General features: G+C 40.7%; 1 protein-coding gene across 5 annotated transcripts in view; it reads right to left on the bottom strand.

Annotated features, from left to right (window-relative positions):
* Positions 1 to 37: 37 nt before the first annotated feature.
* pex7 (peroxisomal biogenesis factor 7) overlaps positions 38 to 20666 on the bottom strand; it is a 50371-nt gene continuing 29742 nt past the window's right edge. For all 5 annotated transcript variants that reach the window (XM_037750471.1, XM_037750472.1, XM_037750473.1 and 2 more), the window contains 2 exons: positions 15505 to 15604; positions 38 to 1578 (listed from right to left, as the gene is read on the bottom strand). In XM_037750471.1, the coding sequence (XP_037606399.1) occupies positions 1495 to 1578; positions 15505 to 15604 (184 nt within the window). In that variant the 3' untranslated portion in view covers positions 38 to 1494. The remainder of the gene's footprint in view (positions 1579 to 15504; positions 15605 to 20666) is intronic.

The following is a 20666-nucleotide window of genomic DNA, read 5'->3' as shown; positions in this document are numbered from 1 at the left end:
ACTCGGAGGCTGATGAGATGAATACGCAGTCAGAGCGTTTCTCTTGATGATATCAACATCTTTATTGAAGGCACCGCTCATACATGATCATCATATCTACACTGATGACATTTCAGTGGTGAAATTAGTCACAGTTGACATTTTTTTTTTTATCCAGTTAAACAGAAACTCAGCGAGATAACAGAAGAAGAAGAAGATAATGACACGGAGATTATGGATCAGTCACTGAAAACATCCTGATTTACATAATTCATTCACAGAGAAGTCAACACAACTTGTTCATTAAGACTCAATTAAACATTATGAATCGATTCAGTATGGCAATTAAATGAAAGTGTGTGTGTGTGTGTGTGTATTTATCACTTTGTGGGGGCACGTAGCCGTTATGGTAAAGTTGTTTACCACTTTGGATTCAACATGTGAGGATGCAGCTCGTATCCACGCAGACCCTCCAACGTTTTCTACTTTCTCGTTTCGGCTCGCTGAGGTTTGTTTTGGTTGACGGATACAGAACGGATATGACGAAATATGACTTTTGACTTAAAACTACGCAACTTCACATCATTTGGGACCATTAGGTTATTTAAATAATGAATTTATTATTTACAGATATCACAGCCTTCATCTGAGCACCAACTCTTCTGGAAGTGTTTCCCCTGTAAAATCATATTCTGTAGTGTTTCATTCACGATGACGAACAGTTCACTAACTATTTTATAAAAAGGACGCCAACATTGTATTGTTAAATTACAACACCCTCGTTCTCACTCTCCTCCCCCGTGCCGTGAGTCGGCTCGTCCACAGAAAAAAAAACAAAAAAACTAAACCAACAAACAATAGAAATAGGAACAGTTGCATCGGTCCAAAAGGTATGTCGGCCCACCGGGAAAGTGCCCGGTATACCAGATGGCCAGTCCAGCCCTGCCACGATGTGAACATTTAATGTTATCAATCAATCACTCAGCTGATCTCCTGCTGAGCTGACTCAGACAGATTGTCCTGTCATATTCTCCCTGAAACATAATTTTAATTAAATATTATGTTTTAGCGGGAATGGTGCTTATTCCTGAACCCATGGCAGTAAAATTGTTTAAAGTTCATTGTGGATGTGAACGACTCTTTAAAGACTCTTAAGTGACTCACAGTGAAGAAAAGTAAAGAAAAGACAGGCTGTGGTTTTACTTTGATGCCGGCACTGTGAGAGTCACTTTTCAGTCAAATTAACGAGGCAAAAACGTGTGTGTGTGTGTGTGTGTGTGTGTGTTTGTACAACTACCTTTGTGAGGACCAGTTTGAGTTTTAGACGTTCAGTGTGAGGACGTTTTTGTAAAGTGAGGTTGTTTTGGTCCTCACTTGTTTGAGGGTTCAGACTTGGTTTTATGGTTAGTTGTGGGCATTTAGTGGTGATGGTTAAGGTTAGGGTAAGGGGCTAGGGAAGGCATTATGTCAATGAGTGTCCTCACAACGATACAAGTACAGTGCTGTGTGTGTGTTCTACGATGCTGTATTGTGTGTTCCAGCAGACAGACAGGCAGGTGTGTAGATCTTCACCGTCTCATCCCAGGAACAGTCCACCACCTGCAGACAACACAACACAACACACACCTGTTAGAGACAGTTAGTGGGCAGCAGGTCCAGAATGGGATTCAAACCTGCAACCACAGATTCTATAACATATATATGAACCAACAAACATATTATTATATAGACTTAAAAATGGTACAATTAATGTATAAAGTAAAAAATCAGATGCTTCCAGACTGTATCCAAAAAGTTGTTTTAAATTACAGCGAGTCAGTTTACAAAAATAAAGATTAGAATAAATACAAAACAAATTCAAAGGAAGTAAAAATGTGTAATACTGTTAATACATTTTAAAAAATATATTTAAAAATAAGATGATTAACCAATATGACACTGAGGTATGAATGCTAGTGTTTATGAATTTTTGTTTGGGACTTTTGGGGTATATATATAATATACACATATTTTATTCTGTTTCTTTCTTTCATTTTCAGTGTTTCAATTTAATGAGAAGTGTACAAAATAATTAATGTAAAAAGGGTAGGAGTAATAAGTCTACACCTTTTCTGTCAGTATAAACTTGCTTTGGTTTGTCACTACTTCAAAATTGACTTATTGTTTTTATATGTGTATTTGAGTTATATATACAACGCCGTATTAGGGCTATTGTTGGTAAAACAATTAAAAAAAAAAAATTACATAGCCGGGCTAGGAGATTAATATTCAGGGAAAAAACTCTTTACAGAAATTAAAGTAAAAGAATATAATAAAATAAAACACACAAATTTGTGAGATTATAAAATAATTTATGAGAAAAAAACTTGGAAAAATAGTGGAGCGCAAAACTATGATAATAAATTGTTTAAATCATAAATTTATTACTTAAATCTTGGAGTTTTTCTCAGAATATTACTATTTTACCGGTTCCGTAATATATATATATATATTTTACCTACGATGGCCCTAATACACCGTCATATATTTAAGTTGAAAACGACCAAAAAAGACAAAAAAAATAATTAAATAAAAAAAGAGATAAGAAGTAAGAACACACCAGAATCAGGTGAAAAGCTGCTTTATGACCACATAGACTGAATGCTCTCGTCTGTAGGAGGAAAAAGAGTGCACGGACATAAACGCACACTGTTCCTCTGCAGACCACAGTGTGGTCTTGATTTCTAAGTGCAACAACACTCTAATAAGCCAAACTCCTCTGAGCTCTCTCTCTCTCGTGTGTCTCGGTGCTGCAGGTGAAGTGTGGACACTCAGGAGGAGGACGGACGGCTGAGAGACGAGACGCTCGGCTCCCCCCGTCTCCTCTGGCACACACTTACATCAAAGTGTTCCACTCAAATTACCCTCCATTATCAGTTCTGGGACAAAGAGAGACATTTAGAGAGATGGCTGACTAGCCGCTGGTCTCCTCTCTAAACACTAAGAATCTGTCTTCTGTCCTTCTCTTTCCTCTTTTAGTTTCTTCATTCCTCCCTTTCCAGGAGTGGACACAAAAGCAAAAGACATGATGGTTTCTTGCAAGAGAGTTTCTAATCAGACAGACGCCCCTCTTTTTAGTGTAATTCATCCTCTTGCTTTCATCATTCATCAAGACTGAAACGCGTTGGTGGGTGTTATCCATGTCTTAATAAAGGATTTATAATTCACAATCAGAGTGTCTCGGATGTTTCTTAATGTTATTTGGTGCATATTTTTATTTTATTGTATTTCTGCATTTTTTATATTCTTTTATTTATTTATTTATTTTTGCAGCACTTGCGTCATCCAGCGGTCCAATCTTTACACCGCGGACTGTTATGTTTCCAGTTTCCATCAGAGAACATTCAGTCCATATGATCCTAAAGCTTTTCTCTCAATTCTGATGTTCTTTCCCTCTAATTGCAGAACATAATGGTTCCCCACCACAACCATTAGTACTCGCACAGGAGAAGACGGGGGCTTTGCATGCATGTTCACAAATCATTAAAGTTTTGGCTCAGGTTCAATCTCTGTCTTTACATGCATGTATCCTTCCAACACACAAATAACATGTCAGAGAGAGTGGACGAGTATAAAAATGAAACAGAAACTTTGTTCTGAATCAACGCGTTTGCACGAAAAGGCGCATAAATACCACGATAATGCGCAAGGCGTTTAGCGTTCAATAAGTACGACTTTCTTGATTTCCGCGTGTCATTTGTACGCCATGTATCCTGTACTGACTGCAATCTAAACGCATCCACGTATAAATGCTACGGTGAGAGTTAGTGACGTAGTATAAAAAGAGAGAAAGACCACTGATGGTGGGCGGGTCCAACAAACACAGGACTTTTAAACAGAAGACTGTTGTTGACTGGTGTTTTGTTTTGTAAGTTACGTCATATGTTTTTTATTGACGTTTGTGACGTGTTTTCCGTTGTAGTTTCTGTACGTGTTTTACTTAGTTTATGCACTTATTTTAAGCCCAACCAATGATGTTTTCCCTTACCATACCTAAGTGTTTTTCTTGCCTGAACCTAACTGCGGACGTTTACGTGGCGTACAAATGACACGCGAAAACACTAAAATGTGTACTCATGACACAAGAAATGGCTGTGCAATGTCGTGGTATTTATACGCCTTCCTGTTAGACCCGGTTGTCTGAATAGTGGCGGTTACTACTACATTCAAAACAATACAGATACACCTCTCAGCCAGGGTTAACAAAAATTGTGACTAAATATATTCGTCATATTCAACCTGTTTTTCCGTGACGAAGACGAGACGTTGATGAGACGAAACTGATCAGAATATCTAAAGGTTTTGGACGGGCAGTTGGTCAAAACAAGCAATTTGAAAACATCTCTGTGGGCTTTGGAAAATTGTGACATTTTTCACAATTTTTTCCTGCATTTTATAAACAAAACAATTATTGATTTATCGAAAATATACTTTACAGATTAATTGGTAATGAAAGTAATTGTTCAGGTTGTTCTCATACACCGTTCGTAGCTACCTACAAAAAATGATGCACTTTAACTTGTATATATCCCTAAAAATTAATTTGTATGTAATCCACGTAATTGTGAACCAGGAAATATAAAAGCGACAAACACCAGACTTTCGCCCATGAGAGCACTGTTTGTTCCCCATGTGAAACAAGAAGCCTACCTTTATTTATTCATCACATAACTTCTGTACTTAAGTAACGCCACTTCAGTTGTAGTTTTTAACCCAAACTACGATCTTTTCCTAAACCTAACTAAGTAGTTTTGTTGCCTAAACCTAACCAAGTTGTTCCCTGTGAAGACAGAAGTTTATTTTGAAAAGACTGTATGCATGTAACAAGAGGAAATTGACACGTGTTGCTGGACATTTGTAGGAAAACGCACAAAATATGAGGAACATTGCATAAGATATCATACGAACCATTTTACGAGGATACGTTGAATTGTTAGTTGCAGCGTTATTCACAAAGCAACACAACTACAAACAAATAATAATATAAGCAAAGACCCCCCCACCTCCCTCTGCTCACTCTATAATCAAGTGTGACGTGGTTATCATCTGAATGACATGCCTCTGTTGGGACGTGGCTATCATCTGAATGACACACTACCTCTCTGTCATCTGTCCTGGCTGCAGAACACACAGCTCAAATAATGAGCTCCCAGCTTTCAAAGTAAAACACTGGTTCCACTTCACTTTCACCCATAAAGCCACTTCATTATTCATATAATTATAATTGTTATCTTATATTGTTACAGGTGTTAGAACTGGCTTTGTGTTTAGTTAAACAATGGAGGGGAAGCTGCAGCCTGCTGGATGAGGAAGTGGGATTATAAATACATGATTGCTTGAGATATCTTGGTCTTTACTGTCATTCTGCTGCATTTTGGGTGTGAAGGTAGTAAAAGCGTGCAGGCAGCGCAGCCAATAGGAAATACTGCAAGTAGTCAGCTCAGTCAGAGGAAATGTATTAACATGTCAGCAGGGTTCGTGCTATAATTAATTATAATTCATCACTGTGACAGACGGGGGTTGTTAAAGGTCTGTCAAAGTTTATTTTACCTGCCATATTTGCTTCTGGGTATAATACAGACCTGTATAACTGTGAGCTGTGACACAATGGTTGTGCTCTACAAAAATGTTGTGCATAAAATGTATGACTGATTGTCTGAAGATTTCTTTCAGAGGGCTTTACGACAGTCGACAGCCTCCACCCTGTCGCCTAGAAATTCAGTTTTAGAATCAGAAAGAAGCGCCACCAGGATTATGTTTTTCGTGAATGAAATATGGAAACATTTGTCACTTTATTAACAGAAAAGGTTTTGCTTATCCTGAACAGAATTTCAGTTGGTTGGTCTGCCTCAATGTAAGAGGTCATGAGAGTCTACAGCCTTTCTGACGGGGTCTGTGAGGCTGTAAGCCAAGATGGTGACCGCCAAAAACAAAGATGGAGAAGGCCAAATACCAAGACGACAACGGCCAAAAACCAATATAGCGACAGCCAAAAACCAAGATAGCGACGGCCAAAAACCAAGATAGCGACAGGCAAAAACCAAGATGGCGACGGCCAAAAACCAAGATAGCGACAGGCAAAAACCAAGACGGCGACGGCCAAATACCAAGATGGCGACGGCCAAAAACCAAGATAGCGATGGCGAAAAACCAAGATGGCGACAGCCAAAAACCAAGATGGCGATGGCCAAAAACCAAGATGGTGACAGCCAAAAACCAAGATGATGACGGCCAAAAACCAAGATGGTGACAGCCAAATACCAAGATGGCGACGGCCAAAAACCAAGATAGCGATGGCGAAAAACCAAGATGGCGACGGCCAAAAACCAAGATGGTGACAGCCAAAAACCAAGATGATGACGGCCAAAAACCAAGATGGCGATGGCCAAAAACCAAGATGGCGCCGGCCAAAAACCAAGATGATGACGGCCAAAAACCAAGACGGCGACGGCCAAATACTAATATGGCAACGGCCAAAAACCAAGATAGCGACGGCCAAAAACCAAGATGGCGAAGGCCAAAAACCAAGATGGAGACAACCAAACTTTAGGCTTCAAAACAGCAGTCCACAAACCAATGGGTGCGCGTCATATCAAGCCATTGACCAAGTGACAAGTTGGGAGTGAGAACGTTTTGTCTTCGCCGGAGTCACACAACGGCAAGCTTTGAAAGTTTGAAAAGGTCAAACTGCAGCAGCATCGTCGGAGAACAGAAGAATCTGTGCTTCATGTGGGTGGCGACCGGGATGAAGACATGCAGATTGTCGGCTCTCTGTAGCATATGGATGGCCATGCTTTGCATCATGTGTTTGGTCTGTACACATTTTATCATCACAGCATCACCCTCCCTCCGAACCATCAGGTTTCCCTTCTGTTCCTGATCGGATCTCTGAATCAGTGACTCAACGAGCTGAACGGCCTCTCATGAGCATGAGTAAGCAGAGTGGTCGTGCAGTGAGTCAGCCGTCGAGGAGAGGAATGCCCTTCTTTAATTAACTTTAACAGCCGGCCGTAATGGAAAGGCACACACACCGGCCAAGACTGCAGCAAAGCACAAAGAAAGAGAGAGGGAGAGAGAGAGAGAGAGAGATGATGAGATGTGTAATGAGGAGAGGAGGAGCGGTAGAAAGGAGGAGGAATACAAGGAAGACTAGAGGGAGTATAAAAGCAAAGTTCAAAGTCTGACTCATATTTTTTTTTATTAAATTAAAATAATGAGAAAAAAGATGATGAATGAAAGAAACAATAATTAAAACGCTAATAAGCTCGTGGCAGTTACAGTTATGTACTCTCAGGGGGAAAGGCACACAGTGGTCATACAGTACAATACACTTGTTATCACTGTTGAGTTGTCATGGTAACGGTGCACTTTGAGTGACAGCTCCGTGACACGTCCGCTGTGAAGAAGAAGTCGTCATCTGCTCAGGTTAGCAGCCGAAACAACCCTATCTATCTGCTCTCTCTTCAAAGCCACCAGACTCCATTGCTGGTCTACCGCTGCATCGACCAGTTAGTTTGTGTTATTGTGTGACTTAGGTGAATCCAAGGTGATGACCACAAAACTGTTGTCAGACCAAAAGTCCAAAACGCAAAGATGTTCAGTTTACAATAAAATAAGAAACAAGAGGTCACATTTGAGGAGTTGGAATAAGAGGATATTTTGTATTTTTGTGTGAAAACAATAATCAAATTATCAAAATCATTGGAAGGGAAGTCAGAAAGTACCGTGAGATGAACTAACACATTGTTGGTTTTGGTCTTTTCATGGGGTTTGTTAACAATAAGAACAATATAGAATAAGACCAGATGCTAAACTATTTGTATTCTAAAACTTTTCAACCTAAATACTTCAGACCTGTTTCAAAGGCAAATTGCATTTGGACTCAACTTGACAGCATTTATAGCCGACATTTAAAGTAATGATCTTAAAAGCTTTCAGAAAATGAAGCTAATTATTTTGCGGACCCCTGAAAGAGTGCCACGGACCCCACTTTGAGAATCACAGCTGTATACAGCTATTGTAGTCGTACTGTACCACAGATAGCATCATGTATCACCAGTAATGTAACTGGGGCAGATTTTCTTTACAAAATGACCAACCTACAGACCTGCAAAAGGTTGTCATCCTGCATTCCTGTATGATCTATCACCTCATCATATCTCACACACACACAAAGTGAGTGTGGGGTTTGGCCTGCAGCGCCGTAAGGAAAGGTGATCCATCAGACAGCGTGTGGTTACGTCTGGATAAAACCAGAGACCACACCAGTGAGGGAGAGAAAGAAAAGAGTCAGTGATTAGAAGAAGAGAGAGGTGATCAGTTAGCGCTGATATCAGAGGAAGAAATTAAAACACCGGATCACACAAGAGTGTGAAGGAACAAAAGAGAAAACAGCGAGAGGTGGTGAGAGGAGAGACAACACAAGTAGAAGAGGAGTTTGATATCTCACAGAGCGACGGATAACGTGGCGTCGTTGAGCTTCCAGCAGATTAGCCTGATGTCAGGATTACTAGACCAGGCAGCCATGTTTATGCAAATGATTTGTGACTTCATTGCGAGTTCTTTCAACAAAATGCAAATGCAGCACAACATTTCCCCAAAAGTCTTTCACTGCATCTGAGCTTAGTGCAGCTGCAGGGATTCACATTTTGTAATATTTTGAATCTTTATGTTGCCACTCACACATATAGCGGTGAATGGAGGACTCTTAAAGCTTGGTTTATGGTTGCCGTAGTGAAGCCGGCGCGAGGTTCGCGCGCCAGAAAATCACGTCATCACGGTTTTCGTGTAGTGCGTTTGGTTGTGCACTTCTGAATTTTTGTAACTACGTGCCCTCTGCACGCGCTGCGCTTTTCATTTCAACATGACGCCTTCGAGGGAAGACTGGCCGAGCAGGTTGGTCTGTACAGACATCTCTACAACTGTTCATTGAGAGACCACAGGGACAGTCACATGACCACAAGGAAAGTCACATCACATTAAACTCTTGGAAAGAAATAGGCAACACACAGGAGAAAGAAGAGGCTTTTTGCTGCAGGCTGTGAAAGAAAATAAGAGATCGTTTTGTAAAAGCTGTAATAAAGGAGTACCCGTAGTTTTACTGTAGTTTTACCGTAGTTTTACTGTAGTTTTACTGTAGTTTTGTTATGTAACTTCTGTACTTTACTAATGCCAGTTAAGTAACAAGCGTAGTTATTTTAGGTAACCACGATGTTTTCCTAAGCCTTTTGTTGTTAAGTACTTTTGTTGCCTAAACCTAACTACCAGTAAGTAGTTTTGTTGCATGTGTCAACCTAAAAACTAAGTAAACCTACATAGGAAGTTTATTTTGAAAAGTCACTATGCATATAATGATTGGAAACTGACACGCCGTCTCTGACACGTCCAAAATTGACGCTAGAGGGGAACCTAGAACATCATAGTTTGAAGCGAAGGGCCACTGACCTAGCAGCGGTATCTGACGAGTTTTGAGTGAAAACGTGTCAGTGTATAATACTTGTAGATGATATTAAAGGCAGGGTTGATGATGTTCTCCAGTCTCCACTATCTGTTATATTGGTTGAAATGGTCTTTACACCCCGACAGCGATCCATTACTGATGAGCTCTGAAAAAGGACCGTTAAAGACGCGTCATCTGTAGCTGCTGTAATCCTGCAAACTCGTCTACCAATCACTGCCTCGCGGTCCGCTTGGAAAGAACCAATCAGATGCCTTCCTGCCTCCCTGCTCGTACTCTACCCTTGGCGTGCACCAGCCTGAACTCAAAGCGCGTTGCCGCCGCACATTTCCTGGAGAATGGAAGAGAAAACTCAGCCCTGCAGCAGCACTGCCGCGGTTACTTGTCATGAGGTAGCGTTGTTGAGTTGAGGTCCTCTCTCCGCTCTGTGTCTCTCAAATGATGCTAGCTTTCCAACATCGTCTACCCAACCTTTAACAGTAGAAACTAACCAGGTTTGATGCTTTCTGTTTGTTGAGTAACTCTCCCGGTCTCGATCGAGGTTTGATCAGTCTTAAAAAAGGCAAAACTATTTCCAAAAGTATCAAAACAACATGACTTTAAACTCAGTTTCACATTACATTTTTAATACGCTTTTGGCATCACTAAGGTTGTAAGGCTGATGCTTCGTTCATGAATCATAATAATGAAATGGCTTTCAAAAAACTTGAAACAAGTTTTTAGAGAGTTTTCTTTATCTATTGGGGCTATTTAGTTCTAACGTTGAGAGAGGAGATGGTTAGAGCGCACTGTGCCCTGATATGGTCCATTTAACCTGACAAATGTCTGAGGGCTGAAAATCTGTTTCTAAATACTCTGGGTTTAGGTAAGAAGACGCTGCGTGGCAGTCAGTTTCTCCTCGTTAACACCTGTTTATACGAGAAACAAAAGGTGTGCAGGAGCTTTAACATGAGGATGAAAAGACACAAAAGACACAAAAGACACAAATCGAACGACATGTAACCACCCACATGGAGACACGGCGTCTCCAGTCGGTGGTCTCCATGGAGAACAAAGAGCTGACTCAGCCAATCACAATGATGAGGACGCAACAGTAGATCACAGCTGTCACACACACACACACACACACACACACGAACTGTACATGGACTAACTGAACCGTGACTTTACAAAAATCAGCACCAGATGTGATCATTAATATTTTAAGTCTCTATTCACGTGTTTGCTCATATGTTGATAACTGATGACGAGAATCCATCTACAAACAAAGAACTTTCATTTCAATTGAGAACATTTTTGCCGCAAAAAACTTGTACATTAATAATAAATGTAATAGTGCACCAGCTACAGAAACCAGCGCACACTGGCATTTTATAAAGATAGTGTTCCATTTGCACTAGAAATCATACTTATATTTACATCTATATTTGCAGTAATGTCATATTTTTATATCTAGCGTGTGTCAAACAGCTTAAATCTCCCTATAAATTAATTCATTCATTCATAAATTCATAAATAAATAAATAAATAAATAAATAAATAAATAAATAAATAAATAAATAAATATAGTTCAGGTCTTATTTATCTGTTGTTAAACAGTTCAGTTAGGTTCAGTGCAATTAATTAGGTGCAAGTAATTACTAACAACCAGGCTGAAGAGAGATACTGTAGATTTATTTAGTTACTACTCCAGAATACTTAAAGATAATGACAAAATTAAGATTAACACTGAATCACTTGACACTAATAAAACAGAAAAGGGGGATAAACACACAAAGAAACCTTCTGGACCAGAATAATAAATCATTTATTGAAGCGTTTTCTGCAAGCAGAGGAACGAGCAGCGTGTTTTATCTACGAGTCGACATGCTTAAATAAATATCAACAGTCCAGAGCTTTCTGTGGAGAGGGGAAATCCCATTTTACATTTTCTATTCTCTTCTACTGCTAGCACCTCACTGCATTAAACTGCTGTACAAGAGATTTTAAATTTGGACATAATTTATATACTTTGAAAGACAATAATATGCCATTAAATAGTATGTGTTTTAGACCACTACGCAATAGGGACACCATGTATTTTTGTTAATTTTAATTTAATGGTTAACATTTTATAATAACCACCATTTATAAATGGAAAATTGATAGTTAATTAAACTAAGTTAATAATTATTATTTTTATATTTAGTTGCAACTTTATAATAGCCATCCAAATAATGTTTATAGACGGTTTACAAACCAATTATTAACCATTAACAAAGTGTTACAAATATCTACCTATGCAATGTTTATGGATCTTTTTACAGATAATTTCTTAAAGGTTTACATATCATTTGGTAATTATTAACAAATATAGTATAAAATGTTGTAATGTGTGCAACAATTATACAATATAGCATTACTAATAATTAGTAAACATTATTAATTAACGTTTCATTGTTTGATAACAGTTAAATAACTATTAACTAAAGTTCAATTTACCATTCATAAATGAAGGTTACCAATAAATCCACTACAATAAAATGACAATTTACATTACTAATAACCCTGAATTGTTATATTCTTCTTATTATATACTGTCTTTTTATCATCCTAATATTACTTGAGCATTTGTTATGTTATTAGATTACATTTTTAAACCCTACAGAAGGTCTTTTCACTACTTTGTGAAAAGATGTGAGTCATGAGAAGAGATGACGCCTGTCAGAAACCCTGAACGTAGAGAGGAGATCTGGACTGTGAGGTCAGTGGAAGTGTCTTCAACACCGCCACAGCTGTTTGTGTGTTATTCTACAGGCCGCTTCTCTGTAATGACATGCCTGATAAGAACATAACCAACAATACAGCTCATTACTGCTGTTGCCTCTTCCCACACACCCACGTGCACACACACACACACACACACACACACACACACATTGACAACACGGACAATACAGCTCATTACAGCATCTCTGTTATAAATGCAAAACACACACGCAGCCCGAACACGGTGTGACTGTTTACCGTGACGTTGTGGGTTTAACCCCCCTCCGGCCTGTGAGGCGTTATCACGTACGCACTTCCACCTCGTCATCAACTATGCCCTGGAAAAGACCTCACTCGGATTTTCCAGCGAGCTATTATTGGTTCCATGTGAAAGCTCCTGATAAAAAGGTGCACGTTGAGGACATAATAGCGTAAAGGAAAAGCAGAAAAGTTCATGTGAAGGACATTCTGGTTCTGTTCTATATTCTTGTCAACAAATCTCATGAAAAGACCAAATCCAAATAATGTGTTAGTCCGTGTCTCAACACTTTCTGACTTCCTGTCAGTGGCTCTCAGCTCCAAGCCCATTGGTTCCTACTGAAGACGTAAATCTAAAGAACGTATACTGATAAGACGTGAAAGCCAATTCCATTGCAACATCAGCGCCCAGCAGCCATTTTGGACTGAACGCGACTACCAGACGCCAGTAAAGAGCCTGCAAAGTGCAAAAGTTAAACAAAATTAGCATAAAGTGAGCGATGGACATAAATGGAAGTTAAAAAAATCCAGCACACACATTTTGAGATCAATCTCAAACTTTTTCATGTCAAACATCCAAACTGGTCCAACAGACCACAGAGCATGGATGTCCCGTGTGTCTGATGCACGTTCATTATGGCGAGGAACATAACTCTGGATTCAGCTGTTAGTTCATTTTACTACTTTTAGGACATCATGATTTAAATGAGGGATATTTAAAGGGACTGTTTGTAACTTTTTAAGCGTATAAATGTACCGGGTCGGGACACATGCACACTCGCGTGTGTCCGGAGCCTCTCCTCCTCTGCCTGCCTTCACACAGTCAGCGCGCGCGTTCTCGCTCCACCTCTAGACGTGAACGCTCACTCCACACTGCAGAAGAGTTAGTTTAGCTCTGAGAATATCTAGTGAATGTACAGTGGACGTTTGTGCAGAAATAACTGCTGCAGCTCCTCCAGACCAACAGAGGTTTCCCGTGTCTTGTGAAGTGACGGGGCTCCGCAGAGAGAAATGTTATCGTCTCCCTCCTGCGCCCACAGGGAGACACCAGGTGCCGGTGTCACGGTTCACGTTACTCGCTGCGGAGCCCCGGAGGGTGAGGCAGGAAAAGCCAACACTAGGATCAGATCTAAGCCATGTTCATGAAGAGACCTTCGTCTGGTCAGCTAACATTACTGCCAAGCAGCTGAAATATAGAGTGATATTGTGCTTTTAGCTGACGTGTGTCGCCTCACTGTTTTAAGCGATGCTCGTTCATGTCTATTTAGAGCGAGCACAAGCCTGACGTTAACTTTCGTTGACTTAACGGCCACAGGTGTCGCTGTTAAGCAGCAATTCTGAAAGTTACAAAAAGTCCCTTTAAGTGTTCCTACTGGGAAATTGATTTAACTAAAAAGAATGATCCTCTGATTTACAGACTTACTTGAGATAGCTAAGCAAAATCCACTCAAGTAGAACCAACAGATGGTGATTTCTGTAGATTCGTCAGTCGGTCCATCGCATACTTGTGTCCAGAGACAACGAGTCCAATTACCATCAAATCTGCTGTTGATATTCACAGAGCCCAGAGACTCAAAACCTTTCCTGCAGCACCACCATCAAGTCTCTTTGACCGAGACTTCAAAAACAAATGGTCAATAAGTTTACTCAGGATATTCACAAAAGGATGAATCCTAATGTTTTTTCATGTTAATGTTAATTTGGTTGTTTGTTACATTAAAAAGGTTTTGGTTTGGCAGTCGGCTCACATCTCGGGTGTCGGAGTCTACGTTACTGAAATGAATCCGACGTCCACCCTGAAGGTAAGAAATCAATCTCAAAGCTAATGGTACGATTTGGAGAACGGTGAGCAGAGAGGTGTGTACGCACCGTTTGTAGTTAATGGGCTAAAACATGCAAAGCCATTCTTGTTCTATTAGGGTACGCTGTGCTCAGATGATAATACATGATATTAAAAAGGCTAGAGGCATTTTAAAAGGCTGTTTTGAAGTTTAGTTAACAAAGCTAAGCTTTACTTGAACCACTTCTGAGTACAAGAGTTTCAAAATGACGCAGTAACGTAACGTCGCATCAGTCTGCAAACAACCGTAGCTGATTTCAACACTCATTTCCCAATCACGACGTCCACCCCGGTATGGTGTCACTATTTCCCACGCACGTATCCAGTGGCTTAGAGCTGAACTTTGCTGGATGTCATTTTCACCATTTTTTTATTCTCTAGGTCTACCGTCCGTCCAAATTAGCCGAAAAACTGAATTAGACACGAGTGGCCTTTTCAATTCACTGCTTCTTTACCCCGACGCACTGGAGCACCCACTCCCTGACAGCCCCGTGTTACTGAGTGTTACTGAGTGTTACTGAGTGGGGGTTAACCTCGGCCTGCTCTTGTGCAGACACATTGATGGATGGCCACCCATTTATCCAGAACTACAGCAAACTCTCACAAACCGGATGTGGACACTGTGATTCGATAATTACACCGCACACTCGAACTGCATGACCCAAATTGTTAATTCTATTTAATTCTATTAAGGGTATAAAATCAGAATATGATGGAGAAGTACTCAGTTTAATTCTCTAGAACTTTAAGATAAAGTGAATAACAAAATCAGATGCTATTTCATTTTCTGTTACCTTAAATTGTGTGACTCTCCACCATTGTTAAATGCCGTTAATACCTCTTACAGATAAGAAAAGAACTGAGGGATTTTCAAAAATGTCTCTCTAAACCAGCCATCGCCATCCTCACATTGTCCGTGGCTTATCCCCGTCTGGGTCACAGTAGCAGCCGTCTGAAACACAACCTCCCACGTTTCTTTTTCTCTGACATGTTTAGTGAAGCGTAATCTCCGTGGGCAGCAAATCTCCGTCTGTCTACATTATGAATAAGGACGTGTGCGATTGTGACTAGTCGATTGCTACCCCTCGCTAGTCGGCACCAGCAATACTAGTCGGTTAAGCTTATTGATTGATTAATGTACACATTAAATCAACACTACCAGGTTGTGAGGTGTGTGTGTTACCTGGTTGGGGATATGCAGGTTGAAGTCTAGTCCACAGACAAACTCTGAGTGATGTTCCACCGTGTCCAGAAGAGGCTGATTCCCACTGAAGTCCCAGAACCTGCACACACACAAACACACAGATATTTGACTTTCATTTAACTAACAGCAAAACAAAACGATTTAACAAACAGGGAAAAGTAAAGAGCTGTAATACATGAAAGCAAATTACACTTTGAGCAGGAAATGTTTCATAGTTTGAAGTTTCTGAAAAGGATTTAATAAACAAACCGACCACATCAAAACCTGATTAAAACATTATAAAAATGAGAACTGAACTGTGAAACTGCAGAGGAAGTTTTACTGTTTCTCTACCAGCAGCGAAGACTAAGAACAGAAACGCTGGTCAGTCTTTCTACAATGTTTTGTCCAGAGCGAGATATCTCTATGACTATTGGACTGCTGGGGCTTCTGGGACGGATATTTCATGGTGGATAGTTTCTGGTAGCAGACCGTAGACTGTATATAAGAAGTGGACGTATCACCGTGATGGTTTCTGGACTGACATTTTCAAGCCTTGATTTCAGCGTTTTGTCCGTCGCCATCTAGGTTTTTGGTCGTCGCCATTTTGGTTTTTGGCCGTCGCCATTTTGGTTTTTGGCCGTCGCCATCTTGGTTTTTGGCCGTCGCCATTTTGGTTTTTGGCCGTCGCCATCTTGGTTTTTGGTCGTCGCCATCTTGGTTTTTGGCCGTCGCCATCTTGGTTTTTGGTCGTCGCCATCTTGGTTTCTGGCCCTAAACATTTTCGTTTTTGGCCGTTGCCATCTTGGTTTTTGGCCGATCTTAGTTTTTGGCCGCCGCCATCTTCTTTTTTTGCAACCAGAAGCGACACGAAGTATCTTGAAAACTTATGTCCGGATTTCTATTAAAGTGATGTTTCTTCTCGGTCCACAGAGGATCAAGCTTATTGATTTTGGTGAACGTTTAGCCTTTCGTCTAACATCACAGGTTATTCAAAAGATGAATCCTAAAGGGTTTTTTATATTGACCCTCCTGACCTTTCATCTGACTCCATAATTAGGCCAAGTTTTCCACTCATACTCAAGAAATGTGGAAAAAAATGATGAGCAGTATAAATGTACTGAGCTCTGCTCCACAGAAGATAACAGGTACTTTTTGGGGGACACTATTCTTAAATCAAAACTGCCATACTACAAGCAAATTTACATAAACAACATCTCATAATCTAAGACACAGACTGAACTGAAACATTCTGGAGCACATTCATGCTGCCAAGAGGAAGAACCATCATATGTGTTAGGCCCAAAGCCTCCTCTCACTTAATGTAGAGAAACATAGAAATACCAGATGTGTGTGGCGGTCTGACAGCTGGCTGTGGGGGAGGAAGCATACACCTGATCATACCTATCTTCTACAAAAATAAACCCTTCAAATTACAAATCATATCATAGAGTTAAGCATGAGTGGGATTTAATAGAGAGAAAAGACGGGAGGAAGGTGAGTAAGAGATATGCAGAGAGAGAGAGGAGGGGTTTAAGAGGTATAAAGAGGAATGGATATAAAAAGCAATCTAGAGAGTGAGATTAAGAAAAATAAAGATGAATAAGAAGTAAAAGAGAAAGGAGAGCCAGTAAAACACCAGACGTCAGGCAGCGGCGGCCAATCAGACTAATTGAAAGACTGTGTCTCTTCCTGGTCTTGACAGAGTGGTGTGTGTGTGTGTGTGTGTGTGTGTGTGTGTGTGTGTGTGTGTGTGCGCCAAAGCCCTGACGCAGCAAACACTCCCTCCAGACTCATCCACTTTGCAAATGTAATTAAATCATTCTCAGAGGGAACACTGCAGCTCCCATTGGCCTCCATTAGGCCCATATTAATACTGGACACACACACACACACACACACACACACACACACACACACACACACACACACACACACACACACACACACGCACACGCAATGAGCGATGGGTGTCTGGGGAGAGTCAGGTATTAAGAGATATTATATATTGAGTGAGTTGTTAGTGTAAATCTCTGCTCACCCTCACGTTCCCTGAGTGGACATGTAGGTGTGTGTGTGTGTGTGTGTGTGTGTGTGTGTGCGTGTGTGTGTGTGTGTGTGTTTGACAACACTGCAGTACAGACCGGTTTAGGTTCTTTCCTAATGAGCAGAGCGTTTCTGGCACCGATATAACTCGCAATAAACAAACTTTCTCTCAGGAAAGTTAACGAGAAGTTGGCCAATCAGAAGCTGCTTTAGAGCGGAGAGGTTTCAGGCTTCAGTGCGGCAGAAACTGCAGCAGCACTTTGACATGATTAGACTTCATTTATCCCCGCGGGGAAGTCAGGTTGATGCAAAGCAGAAAAGAAAAAGAGAAGTAACATGATTCAGTGGCGGGTAAACAGCCTTCTCTCTGACCAAAGAGACAGACACACCAACCCAACATCAAAGAACTAGCGGCGATGAAGGCCGACTGTTGCGTCGCCTCACGTCTCCTTTGTCTTGGTCAACAAGTTGCACCTGAACACACCACAAAGACTACCCCCCCCCCCCCCTCAAATTCCACACTTAGAAAGGTGGTTTCAGACGTTGTTAGATGATGAAACAAGCACTTTGTTTTCAGTATACTGAGGTCTTAAGCTGATGAAAGTTGGGCCTAGTGTGACAATGTAGAGTCCTGTAATGTCCTAGAACAGCCACTGAACATTTAGGCATCAACACGGCCTTTCCTCTGGTGCTACCCTCCAGACATTACATGTTTTTGCTCTACTGGAACAGACCTAAAAAGAGAAAAGTTTTACCCTTTTTTTTTTTTACAAATAATTGTGTTTCCTTTTGAGTGTAATGAGCATTAAAACCTCACAGAGATGCTGGTGTGTTTGTGACTAACGTGTAAAGCCCCTGACACACCGAGCTGACGGTCGGCCGTCGGACAGTTTGGGGCCATCAGTGAGCGTCCATCGGTCTAGTTTTTGCGTTGTGTCTCGCACCGTTGCTTCTTGTCTGCTCGTGTCTGAGGTTTTTCGTCAGTGAGAGAAATCACTCTGATTGGCTGTTCAGTTTAAGCCAATCGCTGCACGAGAAGAGAAACGGACATGAGGAAAGCCAACATGTAAAGTCAAGAGGAAAAACACAGAAGGCTCTTTTCATGTTTCATCTTCATCTCATCTGATCGTTCCAACACACGGATATTTTCACGGCGACATGAACATCTGTAATGAAGCTAACAACAGCTTGTATATCCGCCGTCCTCGGTCTTCCTGTTTGTCTTTTTGAATGATGAACACAGACTACCGCCGCCTGCTGGTGTGGAGAGTTATTTCCTCTGACGGAGGCGCAGAACGTACGTGCTAACTGACCGTCAGCTGTCGTCTTTGCTGTGTGTTCAAATGCAACTTTTTGGTCAAGACAAAGGCGACGTGAGGCGACGCTACAGTCGGCCTTCATCGCCGCTAGTTCTTTGATGTTGACTTGGTGTGTCTGGACTCTTAGGTCTTAGTCTTTGCGATGTGTTCAAGTGCAACTCTTTGGCCAAGACGTGAGGCAACTCAATGGTCGGCCTTCATCGCCGCTAGTTCTTTGGTGTATCCGGGCCATAAAAATGTTGCTGCTTGAAGAAAACGAAGAAAAAAAAAGACCCCATTGTAACCATGGAAACGTATATTTACTATGTAATTCTAAATATTTAAGAACCACAGGGAACGGGGGTTCATGCGCTCACTCATTCACAAATATATGCGAGACGTTAAAGTCCAACACATTCATCACCCAGAGTAATGCGGAGCAATATGTCAGCGTCGTAATAAAGTGCAGTGGCAATAAAAGGAAATCTCCAGTGAACTGAATGCATTTCTGTCACAGCAGCTCCCATCCATTCAGAGCATTAAGAGCAGCAGTAATAATCCCGCTAGCTAAGAGCCACTATAGCTTTGATTGGCTTCATAAAATGAGCGACGGCGATGATTTACTGTCGGCTGTGGTGAGTCGGCTTTTTAGATAGGAAACAATGCAGCAGCAGTAGAATTAGAAGAAGAAGTCGCAGAACTTAAAGCACTTGATCAGGACGTCACTGTGGCATCAGCGTTTATATGAACTGTGCAGAAGAGAACGCAGCGTCTGTTTTAGGACTCAGTTTTTACAAAAGCAAGTGTCAGCTAGTGATTCAGATTATAGGTTTAGATGACGTCCATGCGTGTGTGTGTGTGTGTGTGTGTGTGTGAGACCAGATGACTGTCCCGGTTAGACAAATACACCGTGTTATTTGTATAAATGAGGCTTGCGCTGTCTTTTGTCCGCAGTTTCCAGGGTAGGTAATTATTTAGCTTCTATTGTATTTCATTGTGTGGAACCGTCCATTCACCTGTCAGCTGTGTGTGTGTGCGTCTCACTATTACTACGAACGTCATTATGTCACAGTGGACGGAGGGAGAAAAGAGAGGGAGGGGACGCGAGGACAAAACTGAAAAAGAGAAGTGACAGAAGACAACAGAAAGAAAGACAGAGAGTGATCCGATTCCTCCCATGAGCTCATGTCACCGATGCTTTTAATTCAAACAGGAAATTAACGCTCACACAAACACACAGACTGCTGCGAGGAGTAGAGGACACGTTATCTAAAGCAAACATGAGACGTCAAACCTGCTGCTAAAAAAGGAAAACACCTCATGAGTCTCAGTTTCATTCTAAATAAGAGCAGTGTGTCCAGAGAGCAATAATAACCACATTGAAATAGGACAAGTGTACTAAAAGTGCTAGATATCGGAATGTATCATTTATGGACATTATTTTTCCAGAGCGGTCAAGGCTGGAAATCACAAGGAAGAATACTACCATCCAGTAGTTGTTGAGATATTTCAGTCTATGGTGGTCCAACTGACATCCCACGAGCTATGCCCCTATAGCATCGCTGAAAATGTTAGCAGGTTTTTATTAGTGGAATACGTAAATGAAGGGGTGAAATGCAAAGGGAAAATCATACATAAAAAAATAAATAAATATAAAATAAATAAATGCATGAATATATAAATAAATTAAAGTCAATAAATCAATAAAAAATAAATAAATTGTTTTAAAATTAATAAAAATAAATGCATGAATAAATAAATAAATTAAAATCAATAAATCAATAAAAAATAAATAAATTGTTTTAAAATTAATAAAAA

Source organism: Sebastes umbrosus, chromosome 18 (genome assembly GCF_015220745.1).
Source record: "Sebastes umbrosus isolate fSebUmb1 chromosome 18, fSebUmb1.pri, whole genome shotgun sequence".
Taxonomy (NCBI): Eukaryota; Metazoa; Chordata; class Actinopteri; order Perciformes; family Sebastidae; genus Sebastes; species Sebastes umbrosus.
Note: the sequence above shows the minus strand (reverse complement) of the source record. Positions and strands in the feature narration are given on the sequence as shown.